The 23,188-nt window shown below is 48.3% G+C and overlaps 2 protein-coding genes across 7 annotated transcripts in view; one reads left to right on the top strand and one right to left on the bottom strand.

The window, feature by feature from the left end:
- The window catches only part of LOC135374712 (FYVE and coiled-coil domain-containing protein 1-like), a 48,457-nt gene extending 47,890 nt beyond the window's left edge, over positions 1–567 (top strand). For all 5 annotated transcript variants that reach the window (XM_064607629.1, XM_064607630.1, XM_064607631.1 and 2 more), the window contains exon 19: positions 209–567. In XM_064607629.1, the coding sequence (XP_064463699.1) occupies positions 209–287 (79 nt within the window). In that variant the 3' untranslated portion in view covers positions 288–567. The remainder of the gene's footprint in view (positions 1–208) is intronic.
- LOC135374713 (leucine zipper transcription factor-like protein 1) lies at positions 443–23,109 on the bottom strand. 2 transcript variants are annotated; one of them, XM_064607635.1, is made up of 10 exons: positions 22,976–23,109; positions 19,869–19,996; positions 14,824–15,018; positions 4,869–5,010; positions 4,416–4,481; positions 3,855–3,941; positions 3,618–3,689; positions 3,433–3,537; positions 3,257–3,372; positions 443–3,190 (listed from the first exon to the last, which is right to left on the bottom strand). In XM_064607635.1, the coding sequence occupies exons 1-9, from the start codon at positions 22,976–22,978 to the stop codon at positions 3,265–3,267; spliced, it is 906 nt and encodes a 301-aa protein (XP_064463705.1). In that variant the 5' UTR covers positions 22,979–23,109; the 3' UTR covers positions 443–3,190; positions 3,257–3,264. The 2 variants fall into 2 exon arrangements, with proteins under 2 accessions (XP_064463705.1, XP_064463704.1); XM_064607634.1 differs by having other exon boundaries at positions 3,269–3,372.
- Positions 23,110–23,188: the final 79 nt, after the last annotated feature.

Below are 23,188 nucleotides of genomic sequence, written 5' to 3'. Positions count from 1 at the left end.
GCAATAGGGGTGGATGGTATGTGTCTTACCAATGTTCTCTAGTTTCACGAGCCTGTTCAGGGCCTTCCATCTACCCGTCCACCCCTATTGCACTCGACTTTCAGTACATTGTGCTGCTTGGGAGTATAAATGCGTATGGATGATAAGAGATTTTGAGCGCATTCCAGTCTTTAGCTATCGCCCGCATTGACGTTTCCTTTCCTTACAGGTTCATGGCCAAGAAGATTTGCTACAAGCTTCATGCGCAGAAACCGTGCAAAGACGGTCAAGCGTCGTCGTGCGTATGAATTGCCCGACTCGTGCCCGTCTCGGCAGACTTGTATATTAATGTAAAGGTTGTGTTAGTGTTGTAAATTATAGGCTTGTTTGACAATGTAGAGCACATCCGCTGTAAATGTGCATGTATATGTCATAATTTATTAGAGAATGACCATCATTTTAACGTCAATTTTTAATATAATGGACCGTGTACAGATGGCATTCATATAGTTCCGTCCCTCGCATAGACCTGACAACGTTTTATAAGAAATGTTTTAATAAAACGTACGTTTTAAAACAAAATTCTGATCACGTGCTGTGTGGAATTTATTAAACAGGTACATCGTATCGTAAGACTTTTTTTTTGTTGTGGGGTGTGACTATTAGGAAATTCACACAAAAGATGTCACACACAGAGAACAGTGTAAATAACAGTGACAAAAACAGTTGTGTTTAACATGTAGCTATAGATTCATCAGGTACAATTGGACTAACAATAAAGATACCAACATCAAGAATAGCTTCATCAAGTCAGACAGGCAGGGGTGGGCAGTATGACTGAACCTCGTATCGTGATCCATTTTTACATCGATTACCCTCCATCGGACGGTGCCTACGGAGACATCGCGAGCAGCATCTCGGTTAAATTGAAAATATGGGCGACTGGAAAGGTCCTCTAGAAGAGGAACGAAAACAGCGGTAAATAATGAAAGCTGCTCGAATTCTACCCAAAAGGTGCCAAAGCAAAACACGTTGATACCATTTTGTTTCTTTTGGGGTGAAAGAAAAGTTTTGGGAGAATTGCTTTTGCCTGTCTTTCAGTGACGCTTTCATAACGCTGATACTCGAAAGCAATGCTCTGGTTTGGAGTAGAAGCGATTTATGTGCAGTTTAACGGTCGTGGGCAAGCGTCCCCTGAGCACGTGCTCGCAGTCATTTCCTCCGGTGCGGTACCGACGGGACGGACGAGGGTGCGTGCACTCATTCTGAGGGATGGACCAGTGAAGCTACTGGGAACCCATGGACTCTGAAAAGGCAGCGCTCTCATGTACGGGGGGCTTTTGTTCAGCAGAAAACTACCATGTAAAATCTGCTTTTTGTCGTAACAGCTAGATAACCAACTGATATTGGTGACTCGAAATGTCATGTTCTCTATGTGTTAGCGATATCAAAATATCGAATACTTCCGAGCTCCGCAGCTCGTTCTGCACTCCCTACGGCCTTTGCGGGCTACTGGCAACGTCCTGGAATGACTCCACGGGCTGAGGAGCTCCCCAGCACGTTCGGCCCTCCGAGACATTCCATCATTGCCGGACTCGCGTAGTGGGACGACATCATATCTACATTTGGTGACCCAGAGAATGAATACCGCAGTTATGATAGAGGATTCGGCCCTTCACCATCCCAAATTTGAAAGACCACATACGACGCCATCATGGGCGTTCCCAGGCATCCGAGCATCCACCAACGGCACCTTTCTGAGCCACGCGCTTCAGTACCGGTTGCGGTACGCCGCGTCGACCGTACCACACGCATCTCCAACGCAAGCGGTCAAGGAACCCAGCCCGTGAAACCTTCCCATCTGACTTTCCCCATTGGTCCTCATCTTCGGCAGCCCCGCTGGCAGACAAGGGGAACCAGCATCTCTGTTTTACCGAAGGATCACAGGGAGACCACGTGAGCTTCGTTCCCGGCCTCCGCCTGCTTCGCGATGATGCTCCCCCGCACCTCCTTTGCGACAACTTTTGGAGCTGACCGCTCATGTACCGTTCGCGATGCTCCCGCCCTCTACCCCTGGAGCCCACGCCGGTTCATCCCTGTACTGGAACCCGCGAGGCTTACATGGCATTTGCCCATGCCACCATGCAGCTCTGCCCTACCCACTAACATTACCACAAACCATATGCCCTGTCGTCCCTTGTCTTTCTGTCGTCCTCATTCTCCACGTCGTGGTATCGACGCGTACCAAACCGCAAGCACCGCTCCGCGTCCGAGGGTGGAGTGATGTAGCGACCCGTGCACGACGACGACGACCCGATGCACCATGGCACAAGCCAAGCATAGACCTTTCCTTCTTTTTTTTTTCTTTTCTTCTGTCTTCTAATAAATATATCTCCCACCAGTCACTGGAGTGAAGCCACGGATGGGAAGCTCCACAGCACATTCTATCATTGCCGATCAGCACTCATGTAGATGGACGACATCTCCTCTACAGGGACATAAAATTACCTTCTCACAAAAGACATAACAGACGTCCTCGTAGGTCTCCCTCGAAATGGGGTAACACTATATGCGCCACCACAACAGATGTCTCCAAAGCAAATGATAGGATTACTTGGTGTACACAGGGAGTCGTAAGGCGTAAAGGGCTGCTTATACTCCAACGGCAGACAGCGTCGCCCCACGCAATCGCGCGCAATCGGACGCTTCGTCTTCGTCTACCGCCCGAGTATAAACGCTTCGACGGCAGTCAACCTCATTGCACGCTCTCGCTCGTCGACTTGACGCCGGAGTATAAACAATCCTTAAGTCGTAAGCGATTGGAGGGCGCTCAAGATTCCCCAAAACTCCCTAATATCCATCACTTGTACCGCGATATAAGGTCAGGGCATCCTACCCACTCCTGACGATTGAATGTGAGCAAACATTGGATTCCAACACGCAACAATTACCACCCCTGAAAGTGTACGTTCCTCTTGACTTCTAATAATTTATAACCGTGGTCCACTGGAACTGTGCATTTTTCCTGCTATTTCTGTGTTCATCTGAATTACTAGATCCAGGAGACGTAGGTGTTCATACGAATGTGCCGCAGCTTTCAGTAATTTCAAATTTGTGGTGAGCGCGAAGGGTACTTCACGTTTCTACTCGTAGCACGACTACAGTATTGCTCCTGCCGCAACTGTACCTTCAATTTTCTCCCTCTTTGTACCTGAAAGGAAAAGAGAAGTAGCAAACATAATAAGCATGTTACCAAGCAAAAAGTTGTCTTACTTACGAAAAGACTTACACAGCGAGAGCGTTTCTTAGTTCCTTAATCTGGTCGTTTTTGGCAACCAGCATTTTTTTCATGTTGTTGTATGCAGTCGTTTGGCTGAACTTTTTCTCCAGCTCCTGAAGTCGAGAAAATATGGACACATGAGTTCCCGCGGCAGCATATCGAACTACTACAACCTTTTCTGCGAGGTCCAGCTGTGCTTGTACTTCGAGGAGTTTCTGCTTCGTAAGGGTCAAACCTTTCTCTAAGTGCTTCTGTGTTTCGCTGCTCTTACGAAGACTCTGCAACAAATTTCCCGTGGAACATTGTGGAATATTATACGTGGAGTACTCGAAAATAAAATTTCCCGCGCAATCCTTACCTCTTCCATCTCCTCTTTCACTTTGTTCATCTTGTCTTCCATCAGTTCTAGAGATTCATCAATCTCTTCCTCCTGCGATCGCACACATGATCTCGTCACAACAAACATATTTTAAGTGAAAATATATCTTATATTCCAGATAGATCTCATATCCCGTCCGCGGGCGAGTACAAATGTAAGTATTCGAACGTAGTAACGGGGAACAGGGACTATACTAATTTGCATGGTGTCGTATACCTGGCTCTTCTTGATGCCGTCTAGTTCGCGTTCTTTCACAAAAAGGATCTCAGATATTTCCGACTTCTGCTTCAAAATTTGAGAAGCCTGCAAAAAAAGGAAAACGAAGAAAGTCAAGAGACTCGAAAGAGTTTCTTAAAACGCAGTTCTACAGGTCTTTGCAGTCTTCTTGGTCGCACATTGAAAAGGACGGAAACGATGCACTTTTCCTGCAGTCCTATACAGACTTTACCCAAGGCTCCAATTTGTAGCACGGCCTCCGCAGAAGAACAGTGCGCTGCCATATCAGAGTCGTGAGCCACAACAACATAGGATTAACGCATCCTGCTGTGCGATGCCCTATCCCGACGAACTGTGATGTCCGTTTAGGAAAAGCGCAGCGTTCCCTTGAAATACTACTTTGCAGGATTCCTACTTTGCATTTTACCGTGGGAATTGATTTCGGATGGATGGATACTTGATTGATCGGATGATGGATACCGTGGATAATTGATTCGTGGGAACAATTGTTGAAAATCGGTAAACTCAAAGAGAACGTGTTAGGTATTTCATGGCGGTTACCTGTCCTTCCACACCTTTCAGTCGAGCACGGAGTACTTCATTTTCAGACTTCAGTTTCTCTATTTCCTGGAAAAGGTAAAAACGTTATGCAAGATCTTACCACGCGGATCCACGAAGTCTGCATCTTTGTTTTATATCACTGGTTTCATTCGCTTATAGTGCGCCTTTTTTAGGCACTCTGCATATTCATGTTTCGTATGAATAAACAGTGCATTTACAGCACAGTAATAGGCGATATGCAAAATGCGACGCGCCATCTCACGGTAACGGTTGTAACTAGGGGTTTGATATGCAATGATTGTGGTGCAATAATACGCTTTTTGCCGACGCGTCAGGAAGTAGTGAAGGAAGTGAAGTTGATATTTGCTTCATGTGACTCTGCACGAAATCATTAGCCATTCCCCAACCATTTCATCGCATCTGCATGCAGGACCCAAATGCAAACTGTCTCACCTTTTTCAGCAGCCCAATTGGGCCTTGATTGTCTTCTAGAGGATCAAGTTTATTGGATTTGCTGGTCTGAAATGATTGGATTGTCTCCCCTTTTGAAGGTGATATGCTATCTTCGAAATATCGGACTTGCTCAATTGCATTCCTAACGTTGAGGTAGAGAGAAAATCGTAAATGAGAGAGGGATTCTCCAGAATCACAATTGATTAAAAGCTCTGATTAAAAGTAACGCCGATGACGTCGGCATGCCTATAGGAGGGGAACTGACACCAGTTCGACCTCCTTCCATTTTTACCGCGACGTCATAGACGTTAATGTCATAGACAACACAATGAGGAATTGGAGCTGATTTACAGTCTATTTGTATGGCAACATGCCGCCCGCGGGGTAGGACTGCCGATTATTTCGCCCACCTGAGGTTCTTTTGCGCCGGAAGTGCGCCGGAAATATCTGAGGGCGAAAAAAGGGAGCTTTAGTATATCGTACGCTCTCACATTTGCGTACGTAAGACATACGTACGCAAAGGCGACAGCGTACGCGATATACTAAACCTGACTAATGTTTACCCCCCCCCCCCCCCTAGATTTCTACCGTCGAGATAGAATCCGCGATCTTGAGCTCAGGAAGACGACGACGACTTACCGACTGAGCTACCGATGCCTTTATTTGTAGTTTATTTTGCCTTTTCTTATGCCTCGTTTCTTTTGCTGCCCTGGAGTTCCAAGAATGGCTGAAACGCGGCAAGTCCTAGCTGAAGCTGGTGAACTCCCGGTGGAGGTCCCCCGTCAGCGGGAAACAGCTGGACACTAGCTACGTTTGCGTGCACACACTCTTCGTCACCCACTCTTCAGGAAAATTCGATACCGCCCTGAAAGCGATTTCCATCGCGTAGCGCAGAGGACACGCCAGGCTCTCACTGACTTCATACCTAAGGACGTTACACCATCGAACGCCCCTGGTCTCTGCCCGTGCCACCCACCTTCGCACGTCTTCCGGACCTCCAGGACCGCAGAGATCAGGTTCCCCTCAAGTCCTTCGAGACCATTTTTATACTCTCGTAGACGCGAAGTTTTCTACCTGTGCCGCAGCATACACCGGTGGCGCATCTCGAAATGGCAAGTTCGCGTCGGCATTCGTCATCCCATCCGAAGGCATAGAAGGACGTCGCCTTTCGCGTCAAACCTCATCCACAGCTGCGGAACTCTATGCCATACTTCTCTTTCTGCAGGGCATCGTTCACTTTACCCCACGGAATTGGGTGGTATTCATTGACTCAACATCTGCGCTGCACGCAATTGAAAATTCTGACATCCGAGGCTCCTCGGTAGTGCACACCGTTGCTTATGGATGTGTTAATGGCTTACAAACTTGTCTACGAAGCAGTGCACAGGCTCGTTCTCCAATGGGTTCCAGCCCATTGCGGTGTCGAAGGCAATGAACATGCTGACAGCGCCACCGAAGCAGCTCTCTCGTCTCGGGGACGGACGCGTATTGCACTGCTGAGAGGAGATCGTCGGTCCGTACTTCGACGCCTCGTGACTCCTCTGGCTACCCGCCAACGGACCGCTGACATTCCCCGCCGCCATTCCGAGCAGAGTCGATCCAGCGCTCACTTGCCGCACGCCTGCACATATGTCTCGACAAGATGCTGCATTTGTTCATCGAATACGCCTCGATGTGGTCTTCACAGCACGGTGCTGCCCGCTACCGCTTGAGACAAGTTGCCTCTCCCCACTGCAGCTACTGCGGTGCTGTAGAAGATCTAGAGCACATTCTTCTCCATTGCCCACACTACCAACCTTCTCGAACCGTACTCTCCGTATCCCTCAACGAGCTAGACTCCCGCCCCCTCTCTCTCACAAATTTGCTTGGTCCCTGGCCACATCCAGCACACCAACGCTCTGCCCTCAAGGCTCTCTTCACCTTTCTGGACACCACAGGACTCCGATCCTTATTGTGAAGGGGCTGGTTATTTCATTCCCCGCATCACCACCAGCATTGGGGTAGAGTATCGTCCCTGGCTGACTCCCCATGAAACTCCCCATTCATCATCGCGCAATAAAGTTGTTGTTGTTGTTCCACCTCCAAATTTTGATATGCCAATGAGCCGAAACCGAAAAAGCGCGCCTGAGACGCGCATCACCTTCGCCGACCGCGGCTTATCTGGGCGGGAAAGCGGATTATCTGGCCCGCAGGTCGGCACCTACTCCAATCATCTCCATCGCTCCAAATCACGTGGCCCTCTGACGTGAAATGAGTCCTGTACCCCCTGCGTTCCAGGTCGCCGAGGTTTCGGTTCATTTTGCATATAAAAATTCGGGGGTGGATATCTTCACGCACGTGCGTGTTTCAGGATTTTTTAAACTATGGAATGGCTTTCAACTAGGATGGTCTCTCATTCTGATCTACCGCTTTTGTCCGAAATACCCTAATTAAAGAGTTCATTAATGAATTTTAGGCAATTAGTCATCTTGTAGTTGCATACTTTCTTCCGTAGAACTCAACTGCGAAAACGACATACATGCTGCGCTCATGGCTTTTTTTATAAAAATAAGAGAAGATAAGAGAAACACACTGTATGTAATTCACATAGGGAAAGACATTTCCTAATTAACCGAATTAACGTAATTGCCATTAGTGGTAGCTATGCAACGTAATTGGAATCATTCTGCACTGTGTTCAACTTCAGCATTTGTCGTTCTGCACACAGAAAGTTATTAACGTGCCAGTTCTTCGAACTTCAGCTCGCCACCCCAGTGGTGATGGGACTTCCGACGCCCATGCACCTAGTACCCTCCCCATAATCACCTCTTGCAATACAAGCTGGGATGCCCATTCGTCTGGCCTGTGTCGATGCTGGCTACGTCATTCTTATTGTACATTAACCAATACAATTAGATGCAAAGACATGCCATGAGTTGATGGCATGTGAGGACAAGAGACAATGATACCTTGAGGGGTTGTGAGGTCATGAGCTGATGGCATGTGAGGACCAGAAACAATGATACCTTCAAGGGTTGTGAGGTCATGAGTTGAAGACATGTGATGATGTGAGAGTGTGGCGTGCAGTGAGGTCTTGTGGTGATGAGAGGCCATGGCATGAGTTGATGGCATGCGAGGATGAGAGGTAGAATGGCCACGCCATCCTTTGGGAGTATGTGAAGGAGAAGGGCAGTGAGGCTATGCCACGAGTTGAAGACATATAGGGGTCGGGCATGACGAGCTAGGCTGCAAGTATCGTTTCGAGTTTTCGGAGTTTATTTTTCTGCATATTCGGAGTGTGTTTTCCGGAGCTTAGTATTTACCCCAAATTCGGAGCTTTTAATAGTTTAGTTTTTCTTACTTGAGTTAATATTTGAAATTCGGAGGGAAAGCGGCGCCTGTGAAACGACATACAAAAAAAAATGGTCGATTCATTGGCGGATCCGACGTAAATGCGTTAGCATTAAAACTTGAAAACCCTTTGGGAACTCCCCTTCACAACGCTACACAACCCTTCACACGACCCTACACAACGCTTACGCAAGCAAACGAGCCTTTCGGGCTTCCTCCGATTCAGCTTGGCGGCGCCGTCTCGCAGCCTCAGCCTTCTTGCGTCGCCGCTCCTCCGCACCGCTTTCATAACCCATGGCACGCCCACGCAGACACGTCTGAACCTGTCGACCACCACAGCTGTACTGCCGTGCCGACGCGCCGCGTCGCTCTCTCTAAGCGTCCTCTCTTTCCCTCCTTCCCTCCCCACTCATCGTGCCGTGGCTACAGACAGACCACGCCGCTATTCTTTCGTAGCGAGGACTCTAATGCTTACGCACTAATAATTAGTAGCGGCCTAGCAGAAGCGCTTATGGTTATGCGGCAGAACTTGAAGACAACATCTGTATCACTATCGCGTGGCACGGGAACTATGTAGCTAGGTAGCTAGCATCTGTACTGTCATCTGTACTCCCTTGTGTGTGCCATAGGTGGGCATTTTGGTGAAACCTCACTCGCCCTCACCCTCACGGCCCTCACGGGCGCATGCCCTCACTTGCCCTCACCCTCACGGCCCTCACGGGCGCATGTCCTCACTCGCCCTCACACTCACGGCCCTCACAAGCGCAAGCCCTCACTCACCCTCACGGCCCTCACGGGCACATGACCTCACTCGCCCTCACCCTCACGGCCCTCACGGGCACATGACCTCACTCGCCTTCACCCTCACGGCCCTCACGGGCGCGTGCCCTCACTCGCCCTCACCCTCACGGCCCTCAGGGCAATATGCCCTCACTCACCCTCACGGACAAACGCCCTCTCTCGCCCTCACCTCACGGCCCTCAAATGTGTGCCTTTACTGGCCCGCGGCTTATTCGCGGCTAACACTGCCAATTTTTTTTCACAATGAAAATTTTTCATGGTTACAGATATCTCTCTTGCACCGCGATAGGAGCCTTTCCGGTCGTTTTAAAGGGCTGGTGTGCCACGTTCTTCGGGTGTTCGCGGTCAACACTACCGAAGTCCCTGTGGGAAAGTGTCCCATATGGTTACAGATATCGCTCTTGCACCGCGATAGGAGCCTTTCCGGTCGTTTTAAAGGGCTGGTGTGCCACGTTCTTCGGGTGTTCGCGGTCAACACTACCGAAGTCCCTGTGGGAAAGTGTCCCATATGGTTACAGATATCGCTCTTGCACCGCGATAGGAGCCTTTCCGGTCGTTTTAAAGGGCTGGTGTGCCTCCTTCTTCGGGTGTTCGCGGTCAACACTACCGAAGTCCCTGTGGGAAAGTGTCCCATATGGTTACAGATATCGCTCTTGCACCGCGATAGGAGCCTTTCCGGTCGTTTTAAAGGGCTGGTGTGCCACGTTCTTCGGGTGTTCGCGGTCAACACTACCGAAGTCCCTGTGGGAAAGTGTCCCATATGGTTACAGATATCTCTCTTGCACCGCGATAGGAGCCTTTCCGGTCGTTTTAAAGGGCTGGTGTGCCACGTTCTTCGGGTGTTCGCGGTCAACACTACCGAAGTCCCTGTGGGAAAGTGTCCCATATGGTTACAGATATCGCTCTTGCACCGCGATAGGAGCCTTTCCGGTCGTTTTAAAGGGCTGGTGTGCCACCTTCTTCGGGTGTTCGCGGTCAACACTACCGAAGTCCCTGTGGGAAAGTGTCCCATATGGTTACAGATATCGCTCTTGCACTGCGATAGGAGCCTTTCCGGTCGTTTTAAAGGGCTGGTGTGCCACGTTCTTCGGGTGTTCGCGGTCAACACTACCGAAGTCCCTGTGGGAAAGTGTCCCATATGGTTACAGATATCTCTCTTGCACCGCGATAGGAGCCTTTCCGGTCGTTTTAAAGGGCTGGTGTGCCACGTTCTTCGGGTGTTCGCGGTCAACACTACCGAAGTCCCTGTGGGAAAGTGTCCCATATGGTTACAGATATCGCTCTTCCACCGCGATAGGAGCCTTTCCGGTCGTTTTAAAGGGCTGGTGTGCCGCGTTCTTCGGGTGTTCGCGGTCAACACTACCGAAGTCCCTGTGGGAAAGTGTCCCATATGGTTACAGATATCGCTCTTGCACCGCGATAGGAGCCTTTCCGGTCGTTTTAAAGGGCTGGTGTGCCGCGTTCTTCGAGTGTTCGCGGTCAACACTACCGAAGTCCCTGTGGGAAAGTGTCCAATATGGTTACAGATATCGCTCTTGCACCGCGATAGGAGCCTTTCCGGTCGTTTTAAAGGGCTGGTGTGCCACGTTCTTCGGGTGTTTGCGGTCAACACTACCGAAGTCTCTGTGGGAAAGTGTCAGATATATTTACAGATATCGCTCTTGCACCGTGATAGGAGCCTTTCCGGTCGTTTTAAAGGGCTGGTGTGCAGCGTTCTTCGAGTGTTCGCGGTCAACACTACCGAAGTCCCTGTGGGAAAGTGTCCAATATGGTTACCGATATCGCTCTTGCACCGTGATAGGAGCCTTTCCGGTCGTTTTAAAGGGGTGGTGTGCCACGTTCTTCGAGTGTTCGCGGTCAACACTACCGAAGTCCCTGTGGGAAAGTGTCCCATATGGTTACAGATATCGCTCTTGCACCGCGATAGGAGCCTTTCCGGTCGTTTTAAAGGGCTGGTGTGCCGCGTTCTTCGAGTGTTCGCGGTCAACACTACCGAAGACCCTGTGGGAAAGTGCCCCATATGGTTACAGATATCGTTCTTGCACCGCGATAGGAGCCTTTTCGGTCGTTTTAAAGGGTCGGTGTGCCGCGTTCTTCGGGTGTTCGCGGCCAACACTACCGAAGTCCCTGTGGGAAAGTTTCCAATATGGTTACAGATATCGCTCTTGCACCGCGATAGGAGCCTTTCCGGTCGTTTTAAAGGGTCGGTGTGCCGCGTTCTTCGGGTGTTCGCGGCCAACACTACCGAAGTCCCTGTGGGAAAGTGTCCAATATGGTTACAGATATCGCTCTTGCACCGCGATAGGAGCCTTTCCGGTCATTTTAAAGGGCCGGTGTGCCGCGTTCTTCGGGTGTTCGCGTCCAACACTACCGAAGTCCCTGTGGGAAAGTGTCCCATATGGTTACAGATATCGCTCTTGCACCGCGATAGGAGCCTTTCCGGTCGTTTTAAAGGGCTGGTGTGCCGCGTTCTTCGGGTGTTCGCGGTCAACACTACCGAAGTCCCTGTGGGAAAGTGTCCCATATGGTTACAGATATCGCTCTTGCACCGCGATAGGAACCTTTCCGGTCGTTTTAAAGGGCTGGTGTGCCACGTTCTTCGGGTGTTCGCGGTCAACACTACCGAAGTCCCTGTGGGAAAGTGTCCCATATGGTTACAGATATCTCTCTTGCACCGCGATAGGAGCCTTTCCGGTCGTTTTAAAGGGCTGGTGTGCCATGTTCTTCGGGTGTTCGCGGTCAACACTACCGAAGTCCCTGTGGGAAAGTGTCCCATATGGTTACAGATATCGCTCTTCCACCGCGATAGGAGCCTTTCCGGTCGTTTTAAAGGGCTGGTGTGCCGCGTTCTTCGGGTGTTCGCGGTCAACACTACCGAAGTCCCTGTGGGAAAGTGTCCCATATGGTTACAGATATCGCTCTTGCACCGCGATAGGAGCCTTTCCGGTCGTTTTAAAGGGCTGGTGTGCCGCGTTCTTCGAGTGTTCGCGGTCAACACTACCGAAGTCCCTGTGGGAAAGTGTCCAATATGGTTACAGATATCGCTCTTGCACCGCGATAGGAGCCTTTCCGGTCGTTTTAAAGGGCTGGTGTGCCACGTTCTTCGGGTGTTTGCGGTCAACACTACCGAAGTCTCTGTGGGAAAGTGTCAGATATATTTACAGATATCGCTCTTGCACCGTGATAGGAGCCTTTCCGGTCGTTTTAAAGGGCTGGTGTGCAGCGTTCTTCGAGTGTTCGCGGTCAACACTACCGAAGTCCCTGTGGGAAAGTGTCCAATATGGTTACCGATATCGCTCTTGCACCGTGATAGGAGCCTTTCCGGTCGTTTTAAAGGGGTGGTGTGCCACGTTCTTCGAGTGTTCGCGGTCAACACTACCGAAGTCCCTGTGGGAAAGTGTCCCATATGGTTACAGATATCGCTCTTGCACCGCGATAGGAGCCTTTCCGGTCGTTTTAAAGGGCTGGTGTGCCGCGTTCTTCGAGTGTTCGCGGTCAACACTACCGAAGACCCTGTGGGAAAGTGTCCCATATGGTTACAGATATCGTTCTTGCACCGCGATAGGAGCCTTTTCGGTCGTTTTAAAGGGTCGGTGTGCCGCGTTCTTCGGGTGTTCGCGGCCATGGTTCGGTAGTTCGGTCATTGCAACCATATCACCAAGTAACCAGTCAGCTCAGGACGCTTAGCTGTATTCCCAGCGAGACATAGACGAAATTGCTAAAAATGCGCACACGAGCCCTTTAATGTGCACCCCGCTGGTAGTTGGGTCATTGGAACCATATCATCAAGTAACCAGTCAGCTCAGGACGCTTAGCTGTATTCCCAGCGAGACATAGACGAAATTGCTAAAAATGTGCACACCAGCCCTTTAATGTACACCCTGCTGGTAGTTGGGTCATTGGAACCATATCACCAAGTAATCAATCAGTCAGCTTAGGACGCTTCGCTGTGTTCCCAGCGCGACGTAGACAAAATTGCTAAAAACGTGCACACCACCCCTTCAAACTGCACCATGTGCACTTTTCAGATGGCTGCGCAGGACAAAGCGGTCCCTGCCACGGTCTAGTTTTTTCGTCATCAATAAATAGATACCCTGTCCATGCCACATATGAGGGTGAGTGCACTCACCATATTCCTCATGGCTTGAGCGTCGTCAATAGGCTTCGCGTTACTGAAGGCCTCACGTGTGAGTGCCTTCATAATTTGCGCAAGCCTCGCATGGGTCATTTGGCCTCATTTCTGAGTGCACTCATAGTGACCTCACACCCCTCAGGCCTCACCAGTGACTTCACTCACACAGACCTGGCGGCCCTCAGACCTCATGAGTGCACTCACAGGAGGTCTCATGAGGGACAAAACCTCATGAGTGCACTCACAGGAGGTCTCGTGAGGGGCAAAACCTCATGAGTGCACTCACAGGAGACCTCATGAGGGGCAAAACCTCATGAGTGCACTCACAGGAGACCTCGTGAGGGGCAAAACCTCATGAGTGCACTCACGGATGGCCTCATCGCGGGCTTGCCCTCACTCACCCTCACCTCAAAGGCGTGAGGTTGAGGGTGAGGGGCACTCATGAGGGCCCTCATGAGTGAGTTCGCCCAGCTATGGTGTGTGCACTTTGACGAGGAGGGGAAGCATGATCCAGAGAAAAAGGGAAAATGGCATTTTCCAAGTAAACTTGAGAAATGACCGAAATGACCTTAAATGCACTCATGACAACTAGAGTCGACAAACGGGATGCCCTTTCCGGACGCCCTATGCACTGACTCCAACGTCGAGGTGCCTCTATAAGCAAGGACGGAGGTCGCCCCGCATTACATAGTGTATTTGTTCCGTAGACCGCGATGCGTGGCAACGCGACACGGGCAGCAACGAACCCCGTCAATTGGTCATCAGGGCATCGTAGTGTACTAGCCCTGTTAGGGGTCCGAATATGTGCTAACAACAGCACCAAACTGCTGCCATCCAACAGCCACCCTTATTATGTCGAAACTATACATTCCAAGTATGTGGCCCGTCCCTTTCCTTCTCGTTTGCCGCTTTGCCGTTCTCTGACTAAGCTAGTTCCTGCGGGATTGCTCCTGTCGAACAGGCGTCGAACAGGCGTAGCTGTTGTTGCTGAGTTCTGGATTTCTGGAACCCTCAAGAGCTGAACTTTTCAGATAACTCCGGATTGCTTTCACCTTCACCGGTCAACCAATCGTCGGTGGTACCAACCACCGGTCAACCAATAGGTGTATATTTTTCTTATTTTTTTTTCGGACAAGTCCGAAAACTCGGAACTCTTGCTACAAGCTAATGTAAGCTGAGGCCTTGAACGGTTCTGAGGCCATGTCACGAGGTAAGGGTATGTGAGAGGTAGGAAGGGGTTGAGGGGTTGCGAGACCAAGTCATGAGTTGAATACACCCACAATATGGTGAGATAAGCTAAGAAGTTACAAGGCAGTGAGGCCTTGACTTCTTGTGAGGTCACGGGTGAAAGCGTGCGTGATACAAACGGGTTGTGTGGGAGAGTGAGGGTCCAGCAAGACTCGTGAGGCTATATGTCTGGAGAATTACGGATTCCGTGTGAGATCAGGTGAGGTGAGTTTGAATGGAGTTGCATGAAGTGAAGGCCTTGTGAGGTGCAAGTGACTGAAGTCACACCGAAACACACAACTATGATAGGAAAACGGTCAAGCAAGTAGCTTTGTCAAGAAAAATTGATTCTTTGCAACATGGGAGCAAGCAGGGAAAGATCCGGGATTTTTCTGAGAGGTGGGATAGGGGCATCGCATGCCATATTCTGAATTGTTGCTCAATTACGGAAATACAGCCACGTACCCATCTTCCAGTTCCGACACGTCAACATGTAACTTCAAATGCCACTGCTCCGCTTGTTTAAATAACTGCTGCAGCAGGAGGACGTTTGTGTGCGCGGAATTAATGAGTTCACTTTCCATTTCCGCAGTCAGAACGGAACATAAGGCATTCAAAATGTCACGAACTTCATCAGCAGTATAGGTTTCTTCCATCAATCTGGAATGGGTCAAGACAGGTAATCACGCCATGGCTGCATGCACAGCGCACGCAGCCTCAAAATCCCCTGTTAGCACTGCGAAAACAGGTGGAAAATATGTAATAAGCCCAGCGGTCACCCAAACCCCTATTCCTCTCATGCCACTGTTCACCTTCCTTCTCTTCCTCTGTCCTTGCCTGCACCCTAGATCCAGGGCCGTCTCGAGGCAAGCGCGGGGCCCGGTGATGTGAACCGATGCGGGGCCGGATGTAAAAATGATGGAAGCGTAAACAAAAAAAAAAAGAAAGAAAGAAAAGAGAACAGCGGATAGCTTATAAATTTCTCGGGTTCGTAGAAATCCTAGAAATTATTCGGTGTCCTCCCGGGCCCGGTATCCGGTATGGAACCATCGGGCCGAACCCGGGTAGGTAAATCAACGGAATGCAAGGCACGGGCAGTGCTCTAGGGCAAGCGGCAACCTCGAGAAATTTGCACGCAATGAGGACAGTTTGTGAATGCGCGATGGTCAGAGACGACGATTAGGCTGTGGTTGAAGTGGATCTCAAAATGGCCTTTGACAAAGCGGTACACGAACTTTTGTTCACTCTACGCGAATTTTGTTCGCACTTGGCGAGATAGAACAACGATGTTGAACTGGATCAGGATTTGCTACCGGGAAATTTCAATGAGGGTTATCATCAACGATGCACCTGGAAAGTGTATCCCATTTGAAGGTTCAGTGAGGCAGGTGTGCAAAATGTCCCCAACAGGAAACCTGCAGGAACATCCTGCAAACGAACCTGCACACAACCTGCAGGAAAAGTATTGGAAGTACAAAAATCACGGAAATGAACATCTCGAACAACAAACCCTGACTTTTGTCGATGACGTAAGCATCATCTGCACCACTCAGATACACGAAGGACTGTCAGTGGTAGAAATTTTTTGCCGTGTGAGTGAACAAATCCAAGTCGACAGGCGCATGGCTGGGTTGTTTGAGCAACAGTCCCAAAACAATACGCTGGAATCGAGTTCTCCACTGAAATCCATAAACATGTCGGAATTCCTCTGGACTTGCAGAAGCCATCGGCAGAAGCGTGCCAGCAGAAAGCTGCCGCATTGCAAGCGAAGCTCCTCTCGTGGGAGTGTAGGACCTTGACTTTTCTAAACATGAGCTAACGTCTTCAACACTGTGACCTTCCCTGCAGCACTATACTGGGCGCAGGCTATCACACCATGCGCAACAACTTTACAAAAGTTACATCTATTGGGGGGCTGCATTCTAAGTTTGAAAGAATGAGACCCATGAATGTGTATTGGTGTGCAGAAAAAGCAGGGATGTCTTTGATAAATATTGTGATGAAAGTCCACAGGTCCATGTATTTTGGGGACCTGAAGTATCCCACACAGTGCACTACGATGCACGTGATAACTCTCATGTTGGATTGTCAGCACTGTAGCTCCAGGCAAGACGATGGCTGTCGGGAGAATGTACAGAGACGTGGCTGATGCCATCGCTTTCTTCCTTCGAGGACCTTTTCACTTTGGACTACCTGTCGACAGTGAACAAAACGCAGCTCTAGTGGGATACCATAAAAAAGGTTTTTCCGACAGCATTATATCGTCAGCTCAGGCTTACGTCGCAGGAGGGCAACGTCCTTCGCAGGCTCAAGCGACCCCCGGTTAGAACGGCCTCTAAACATTTCTTCATAAAACTGCACATGGAAGTTCTGCCAGTAAGAACATGGGAATTGTCGAAGGGCTTTGTGGTGAGCCAAATGCGACTTGTGTGGGGAAGATGGAATACTGTTGCACGTGCTCCTGGTCTGCAGAACTGTGTTCGTCTTCTAGGCCGACTTCAAGAAAGTGTTCAACTTGAATTTTGGCTTTGACTGGCAACTGATCAAGTTCTTGGACCCACAGAAAGTCGGAAGTACACCTTTGGAATCAGTGATCGTTACGGGTCTGCACTCTCTCTCTCTCTGGCTGACGCGGACGGCTGTGGCTAATCGGGAAGTGACTCTGAAGTCACTTTGGGACTATTTCCGGGGATTGTTGAAGTGGACTCTATCGCCAAACTAAGACACGAGGACGGACAACAAATTAGTCATGGACGGTGCACCAGAAGGGTCCACTGCCAGACGACGGTGCAAAACCCATCGTTCCCTGCAAAGAGGTACTGCAAAGTCCTCAAGCTCACCAAATGGCAAGATAAACAGAAGGGGCATGGTAGTCGAACCCTCAAAGCGGTGAAATTTGCTCTACTGTGCTTTGTGACCGTGCACAGTGTAAATATTGTAAAATTCTAAATAATTTTTCTTATGAAAAAAAAGAAAAAAAGAAAGCTAGCATGGTGTAATTGGTAGCATCTCTGGTAGCATCGGCAATCACAGGGTGCCGGTTCGAATGCCTCTGCTGCTGACTTTTCTTCAACTGCCATCATTCACATTCTTCAATTTTTTTTTTATCGGGAGCATTACAATGCAGGTCTGTGGTGTAATGGATAGCGTGTTGAGCTCACGCTCTGGGACGCTATCTTTCCCGCTTCAGTCCGTGTTGTTAGACCGAGGCGTGGGGCGGACATGCCTAGCGCCGGCGCTGCCTACATCGGCTGCGTGCCAGCAATGACAGAGGACGAGAAGAAAGGTAAACAGTGGCACGAGGGAATAAAGAATAGGGGTTTGGGTGACCACTGGGATTATTACAATATACAATAACAGTTTTTGGATAACTGATAAAGGTAACAAATAGTTATGCCATACCAGCTACACTATCAATGCCCACCATAAAGTGCTATGTTCAAATTCTACCAATGTCAGTAACTTTTAATTCAGTATCTTGTATAGTCAAATGAACATTTCAATTGAGTGTTCAACGTAGAAATTCAAAGCAAACAAAAGTAGAACGCAAGACATAAAGCAAAAGGCACAAAACTTTTTTTTTCTAAAACAAATTTATTATAGAACTAGAACAAAGGGTACAGCTTACAATACCGTTGAAATGGCAAATCATACGCAACAAAAGTCAGAATATTTGTCACAGCATATACCACACAACATGAAAGTACAGAGATGGCTTCGAGTGAGCACCACATTTAAAGCGCACCTGAAAGAAATGGCGATATCACTCTGCGAGGGGGTATTACCGTATTTTCTGTATAACGCGCATGTTGTACATTGTCAAAAGAGTCCTTAAGAGGCAGCGTGCATTATCTACCAGTGTGCGTTATTTATCGAAGCTTTGCCCTGCAGAGCCGGAGCTAGGAAGATGCCATGTTACCTCTTGCCTCGGGCCTTGAACCAGCTGCTTGACATTGGCGTAAATCATGTAACGTACCATGTTCGGGAAATGTGGAAAAAATGAAAGATAAGACAGCGAGCACGAGTAGCAGAGAGAGGCGTGCCGAGCCAGTTAGGTGGGATTGGTGAGCTATAAAGTATGTCCAAAAAGAATAGGATGTCTTCGAGATGACAGTAATCCTGAGTTCATTTCAGAAGGCTAGCGTTTTTCAGAAGGAATGTGTGACAGAGAGGGGCGAGGAGATCAAAATCTACCGCAACACCAACACTGTCATGTTGGACTTCAATGGCTTCGAGTAAGCATTACACCCACGATAGATGTAATAAAAGGTACTTACACTCGATGCACAGGCTTCCATTACTGTTGACAGTAATGGTGATGACGAGCTTGCAGTTTCTGTGCACTATTAGCACTGGTACGTTCAACCCCGTGGTGCGTGTTATATATACGTAATTCATTTTCCATACGTTTTCATGGGTTACAGTTATACACCAGAAAATATGGTACATAGAAAAAAGGAGTGCCATTTTCGCACCTCCCTTCCATAAATTGGAAAAAATTAAACAGCCAATCCCTGTTTTCCCTCCATGGTTATTTGCTCTGTTCAGCACTGTGCACCCTAGGCCTCATTATTTTCATACTACAATATATATTTTGAGAATGTAGATGTGCAGTTTGCACTCAACATGACAGTGCACCACAGTCTCTCGGATAGAGTAGCAAAGCCGGTCATCAGTGTTGCAGGGGAGAGGGCATTCCTAATTTGTTTCATTCTACAGAAGTACGTAGTATATCCATATCACGAACGTCCCTAAGGACGTACATATAATTTTTTAGCCGCTCATACATGGGTGACAAAAGTCTCAGCACCTGAGCTGAGGTGCCGTTTTGTTAAAGTAGGCTTCAAATGTGGCACATCACCGAAGAAAAATCCACACATTAAAGGAGTTATGACACTGTGCTACACATGTTTTATTAGCTCATGCACACACTGTACTGCATGGCAAAGTTTCGAGGCAAAATTTGAATCAATTGCCAATCAATCAAGTGCCATAGTTGGCGCAATACAATTAAATGAGATTCGGCATCCAACTCTAACGTCAGAGGAGTAAGAGCCTCAGGTGCTCCTATTTGTTCCCATAAGGACGACACCTCTCTCCAGCTGACATGCTTGCCGCAATGTCACAGCTTCCAAACAGCACAACATCTTGGCACAATATTGGACCAATATTGCCAATATTGGCCCAAGATGTTGTGTTGCTTGGGCTGAATGAGTTTCATTATTCGTGGTGTCAATGTTCTACGCATGTTACCCATGTTGCTGTTATGCCAGCAACGCAGATTCACAACGATGCAAATAATGATCTTTTACATTTATTCCGAAAAACTTGGAGCAAAATGTCACAACTCCTTAAGTAATCACAAAATTTACAAAATTATACGGACATACAAAGTATTGCATAGAGAACAGCAATACGGCATCTTAACAACTCTCCCACAAAGCACTTGGTGAAGACATATCCAAAAATCGTTCACTAAATAGTGCACCGAAAACTAAGTTTGGGTATACCTAGATTCCTTAAGATCGTCAAAGCACCTGGCCACCACCTTGAGACGCTGTGACCTCTGGAACTTTGCAAACTTCAGATAGCTAAGTGCCACATCTTGGTGCTCTTCACTGATTTCCAAATGGGAAGCCTAGACAGCAAAATAAGCACTGATGAGTCTACTATTACATTTTTACATTATTACACATGTTGGGATGCTTTCTTTTCCTTGTGTATGATTTACTATACAAGTTCCTCCTGCTTCCAACCCTGAAGTGGTGAAAGCGGAGATGGTGCCATTTCACGTATGTCGTTACCTTCATTAGGGCTGTCGTATCAAGCAATTTTCATTTTTATCTTCGCTGCACCACTCCTATCATGTGCGGCAGAAAAATTTGCTTTTCTCTCTTTTTTTTTTTCCGATGAGAGAGCTATGTTGCTTCTAAAAAATTCGTTTAACCCATTGTATGTCATGAGTAGCCAAATATTGATATCAATTAAACATTCTGTCAATAATTCCACATACAATACATAGGTGCAAGTAAGTCATTTGGAATCCAGGCCCAATTGATAAGTCAGGCAAGAATCTCAGACCTGGAAGGGCATTGAGCAGTGGTTGCTGCACGTGCAGGAAGTGCATGCAGAAAGTAACTTACTTCAGTAGAAAGTACTTCACGTGAGCAGCATATCTGGTAGTAAACACATACATGAGCTTATAACTCAAACGTCACCATACCAGTACTGCACAACTGTTTCGGCCTTACTGGGCCTTCGGTGGCAGTGTGCAGGTAGGCAATGCTTGAGGGTATGGCCTCTTATCAGGGTGAAGACACGACGGGAGAACATCGCGTTGTACCCAAACATTGCCAAACACACACACTCACACTGTTGACAATGGCTTAATGGCCATTGGCATAACAATGCTTCCCCTAATGGCCTAACAATGGCCTAAGGCCGAAAATTGCTGTCCAGTGTTAGTATGGCATGTTAAGTTATAGATTCACATACTACATCCAACCAAAGAGCTTCAGTTAGCCTTTTCTTTTTTTCCTTACATACTTTACATGCTGCCATTGACATTCCGCTTATTGCCCACCGAAAATTCACCATCTCTCTTTGCGCTGCAGTTCCCTCAGGTGTTGCTAGCGCACTGGAACAGTCATATGTTGCACTGTTGGTGACATTCCCAAATGGGACAGTGGCATGCCACACATGCAGACACGTACTTTACATGCTGCCGTTTGGCTGCGGCTGATATTTTCCTGTCTATATATGCATATAATTACTTGCTTTCTTTTTGCTTATCATGCACCTTGCATATTTATTGTAAAGCAGGGTGTACTTGTGTAAATGTACTGCTTGGGACACGGTTGGCTAAAATCTCCAGCCAGTGGTGGAGTGGTGCCCTATCGGCGATGTCGTGCACGAAAGAAACTGTACCAATAGAATCTCCGATGGGAGGCCGCGCTCAACTAACCTCACTTGCAGACGACACTGTGTATCCAACGATCATCTCTCCCGACAGGTGGCAGTCTGTGACCTGCCCTCAGAGACTGTATTGTTATAGTTAGAGGTGAATGCGGGTAAGCAAACTTGGACCCGCACCCGCAGAGTATCCGCGCGTGTGTGACCCACACCTGCACCCGCAAGAATGTAATCTGGGCGACCCGCACCCGCAGTGCTGTCTGTATACCCGCATACCCGCTTTGGGACCTGCAGGAGGAAGTGTTCTTCGTCCACCGCAGTTTCTATTTTAAAACAATGGAAATTCTGAGTGTTGGCTAAGAGTCTCGGACGGTTTCAATCGTATGCCAATAAAACTGCAATTCAACAGAGAGCCATATATGTCTGCATTAATAATCGAACTCGCCCACCAGCTGAGCTCTCATGTGACAGAGAGGGATCACTTAGTTGGCCATGGAGTGCGGGTAATGCGGGTACACCCGCATTTTACCCGCAGCGATCGTGAATTCCTACCCGCAAATCGTGACAGCTACCTGCGGGTATATCCGCACCCGCGCTCAGCTCTAGTTATAGTACCTACGTGTGCGACACTGCCGATAGTGGACGGCTCCGCCACGGACTAAAGATTTTAGACAACCATGTCCCAAATAGTACAGCAATTTGTGGTACTACAGCAGCTGTCCAAATATGGGACACCAGATGTGTTCAAATCGTCGTTTGACATACTGAGGTGTAGCACTGCTGCAGAGAAATCTTGCAACTTTTCTGCCAAGCACATTCCAACAATAGCGGCAGGCCATACCAGCCCAAGACGGAGATTTGCAAAAATGCTGTGCCTGTGTAGGTCTGATAATTTTTGTTTGCTTATTTTGTTGTTGTGTGTTTTGTGTTATTGCCGCAAAGCAACTGTGGTCATGAGCGGCATAGAGACGTGGACAGATGGAGGGAGGATAGCTAGGAGTCGGAAGACAGCACAGTTAGTATGCTTCCTGGGCTGACTTCAGGGGGAACTGTGCTGCCATTCGCATCGAAAGTCTTCGGGAAACCTCGAACAGCTCATATGATTCGAACAACGCCAGGGTTGTTCTACAGTGTTGAAGTCTAAAAATGCTGTTGTGGTGTCTTTGTCAGTAGTTTTTTTTTTTTTTTCATTTATTTATTTTTCCATAAATAATTTGGACCACGACAATGACGCCCATTTGATCAACAGGCTTATGAGATTTCCGAACACCACGTACGCCACTGACTGCAGTTTCGACAGCTGCCGTATTTCGCTAGGAAAACCCTGTGGAATGTTAAGGATTCTAAGCCTTGTACAGATATATACAATGCTTTCTACTGTTTGCGTGCATGTTTCTCAGGGCGCAATCATTCTGTTGAGAATGGTGGCTAGGCATGCGCATTACGTTCCAAATGCCTAAAGGTGAAAGTAAAGTAACATAGCAAAGGAATGTGAACTCAGGTCTGGGCATTATGATATCACACAGTATATCTCAGGAAAACACAGCTTTCTTTAAAGAGCGATGTGAAGAAGAAGAAGAGAAGCGATGGAAGCTGATTGACAACCATAGCAGCATTGACACAATAAAGAAGCGCAGAAAGCTGCATTGCACACACAACTAGGTGTTCACTAGAAGCAAAAGTGACTAGATTCATCCCAGTTTACCATGTCAGGCGTCCACACAAGGACTAAGGAATAAATACGTCAGCTATTCGTCATGGGAAGCGTGCACAATCGTGCACTACATAAACGAAACTTCCCTTCTAGAACACTGTAAACGAAACCAACGACGTCGTCGATGTTGGTGTTGCCAATGACGATCCGCTGACCGCTGACACATGCGAATTTGTACAATACTTCCCAATTTTTTCGACCGCT

Source organism: Ornithodoros turicata, unplaced genomic scaffold (assembly GCF_037126465.1).
Source record: "Ornithodoros turicata isolate Travis unplaced genomic scaffold, ASM3712646v1 ctg00000746.1, whole genome shotgun sequence".
NCBI lineage: Eukaryota > Metazoa > Arthropoda > Arachnida > Ixodida > Argasidae > Ornithodoros > Ornithodoros turicata.
The sequence above is the reverse complement of the archived record's forward strand: the minus strand, read 5'-3'. Positions and strand labels throughout refer to the sequence as shown.

Excerpts from the sequence above, each read along its gene's own strand:
- LOC135374713 (XM_064607634.1), bottom strand. Across the intron at positions 3,942-4,415 it reads TGAAAGGTGTGGAAGGACAG|GCTTCTCAAATTTTGAAGCA; the intron begins GTAACCGCCATG and ends CTTTTTTTGCAG. Across the intron at positions 3,690-3,854 it reads ACGGCATCAAGAAGAGCCAG|GAGGAAGAGATTGATGAATC; the intron begins GTATACGACACC and ends GTGCGATCGCAG.